At 56.8% G+C, this 3,056-nt stretch overlaps 1 protein-coding gene across 1 annotated transcript; it reads right to left on the reverse strand.

Moving 5' to 3' along the window:
- Nucleotides 1-567: 567 nt before the first annotated feature.
- On the reverse strand, nt 568-2,496 carry JKF63_04454 (uncharacterized protein; the record flags this gene model as incomplete). The annotated part of the gene is made up of 1 exon (XM_067900439.1): nt 568-2,496. The coding sequence occupies one exon, from the start codon at nt 2,494-2,496 to the stop codon at nt 568-570; it is 1,929 nt and encodes a 642-aa protein (XP_067757268.1).
- Nucleotides 2,497-3,056: the final 560 nt, after the last annotated feature.

Consider the following 3,056-nt stretch of genomic DNA (forward strand, 5'->3'; position numbering starts at 1 on the left):
TGCATGGGAACCACATTCATCGCTGCATGAATATACACTGTCTGCCAGTGGTGCGCCTTCTTGTTCATTCTTCCACGAATACACACCACGGCTGCACCCAACTGAACCGACAAGCAGCGTAACAACGCATCATGAGGAGAGGCAATACACACACAAAGTGGGGCATACGCACAACTACACACACACACCCCGCCCCCCTCCCCCTCTCTCTCCCTCTCCCTCCCGACCCACACCCCCTAAATTGCATAGCGCACACGCGTACCTCGCGTATCTTCCTTTTGACGCAGCATCTGAAGAGTGGGAGGGGAAACAAGTGATGGCTGGGTGTTTTCTGGGCAACCCCAACTTGACTGGTTTGAAGATGTCCCAACGACACCGCAGACCGCCAAATGTCAGAACTGGGCTCTTGAGAAAGTCGAAAAACGCACAGATGTCTGTGTCCCGTGTAAAAAAATGTTTGGGGTTCAATACTTCGAACTCATGAAGGGTGAGGGGGAGGGAGGGGCACCTCCCTCGACCCACACCCCTGCCGATGAGCGGCAAATCGTGCAGACCTACACAGCGCTGCTACAATTCAGGTGGATGGTGAGAAGTAAAGACGTGAAACGGTTGGAAGTCCTCCAGTAGTGGGTTGTACCCACTCCGCGTCGTGAAGAGTGAAGTCTTGTCACCCCCGTACGTCTGCCAGAACACTGGGTGCTGCATCGACCCCACCTCCTTCTGTGTTCCACAGATGCGGCCGTACACAATCGAAAAGTGATCAAAGTCTGTTGGGAAACAAATGTCCACCATGCCTGCATTGGCGTGCAGTGCGTCGGCGGGCTTGCGCAGGTACATGTCCTTGGCCACGCGCAGCTTCACCTGCAGCACAGGCCCGTTCACGCCGGGTAACCCCTGTCGGACGCTTGACCAATCTGCCGCGAACAGGTGGTGGCGAGGGAAGTACTGAGCGAGCATCTCAAGAAAGACCATCTGCACTGTTGGCAGCCAGGCAGTGTGAAAGGGGCTCATGATGTACGCCATCTTCGTGAAGATCGCTGTGGTGGAGTCCGCCATGTTCGGTTCGATGCTCCGCCGCTTTGGTGCATCGAGTGTTTCGCGGCCTTCAGTGAGGCAAAGCACCTTCAAGTTGTGGAAAGACTCTTCCTGCATCCAGTTGAGGTAGCGCAGGTAACGCAGAATCATCGGATCCTGCAGGGCATAGTAGCGCTCGTGCGCGGTAGCGAGGTTGTCGTGCTGCTGGAAACCAAACCAGTGTTCACTCACCACCGCCTCTTGATCCCACAGCACACAGTCGTGCGGCATGCCAGAGAAGAGTTCCACAGCGAGCACGATACAGCGCCGCTTCTCCAGCTGCCGCCAGTTCAGCATCGACAGATGGTGGATACTCACGTGGTGGTAGTGGTGGATTAGCTTGTTGCGCAAGACGGGGACTAGATGCGGGTTCTGCTCAACTGCGTGGTACTCGCACGTCGCGTAGAGATCGGCAAAGTGCTCAGCCAGGTAATCGAGCACTGACAACGCAAGCGCGCCGGTACCGGCCCCGACATCGTACACAATGAGTGGCTCGCGAGGATCAAACTTAGCGCGGTGTGTTGTAACGAGATACTCGGCCAGGACCCAGCCGTAGTAGGGCTGGAAGAGCTGCGTGGGTGTCACAAACCCAGGCGTCGACTCGTGTAGCTTCGTGACATACCGCTCATAGTCGTACTGGTTGCGCAGCGACGCGAACGGAATGGGGTCGAAGTAACCCGTGGTCATCAGCTCACGATACTTGCGAAACAGCTTCGGGTAGTATCCCCATTTGTTGTGGTAGAGGGCAAAGTGCACAAAGTCCCGCATGATGAGGCTTGTGCCCAGAGACGGGTGGTCGGCAACAGCGCCGCCCTCAAAGACGATCATGTCCTCGAACATCTTTCGCTGTCGCTCCACACGCTTCTCCTCCAGCATAGCCACGATCTGGTCTAGTCGCGCCTCGCTGGTGATGTCATTCCGCGAGGAAATAACCAAAGGTACTCCGCTGCGAGAGTCATGACAGGTCGAAGCAGCAGCCCCAGAACCTATCGAGCCAGCGCCCACGCCGACACCGCTGTCAGCAATGTGTACAATAATCGAGGTAGTCTCCGCCTGCAGAGACCGAGACGCAGCAGCAGCCTCTTCGCCCGTGATAGAGCTGCTGGTGACACCAGCCGGTGGAAACGCCAACGATGACGTGGGCTCGGATGACGATGGTGCTGGCAATGTCGGTCTAGGGGTCCGCAACGACCGTGACCGCAGGAAAAGCCCCACCGTTGGTGAGACCTCACGGCCGTGAGCCAGCTGGGTCCCAGGAAGCGCCAGGCAAACCTTGACTGTTGGTGTCTGAGCTGCTTCACGGCGAGCTCTATAGAAGGCCACACTGATGATGAACGTATCCGTAGCTGACACGATACCGTGGTGACAACGCCCCAGCGTGCGCAACACCGCTGCAACGCGCATCTCTCCTCTCCTCCACATGAAAACAGAGTTCGAGTTCACGCGATTATCAACTGAACACCACAAACCTGCTCTACCGACCTGCAGACACACACACACGCAAAGGCTTACGAGGACACACGGAATAGAGTAAGAGGAGGGGACATAGAAGTTAGAGAGCACCGAGCACACAGAGAGCCAAGCAACATAAGGTTTTGCCATCACGGCGAGAGGTGGAAGGGAAGGAGACGAAGTGAGCCCCGCATGCCACCCACACCTACGGGGGGGGGGAGAGATGTAATATCTCGAGCACCAGCGGCAGCCCCTCTCAAAAAAAAAATCGTGGCTGTTTCCTACGAATTCGGCTCAGTGGGGAGGGGGCGGATGAGCGAAAGAAAAGGGGGAGAAGAGGCGATAGTACAGGCGAAGAGCGGGGTCTAGGCCCAATACCTGCATACGCCCATAGAAAAACAGGTGCACCTCGTCCCACCTCTCCCCATAGATGGCACTTCCTCCTCGCCCCCTCCTACCGCCACTACCACTACCGTGTCCCTCGGTCATGAAGCACCAACACCCATCGTCGTCGTCGAGGCATGAATGGG

This window comes from Porcisia hertigi, chromosome 22 (assembly GCF_017918235.1).
Source record: "Porcisia hertigi strain C119 chromosome 22, whole genome shotgun sequence".
Taxonomy (NCBI): Eukaryota; Euglenozoa; class Kinetoplastea; order Trypanosomatida; family Trypanosomatidae; genus Porcisia; species Porcisia hertigi.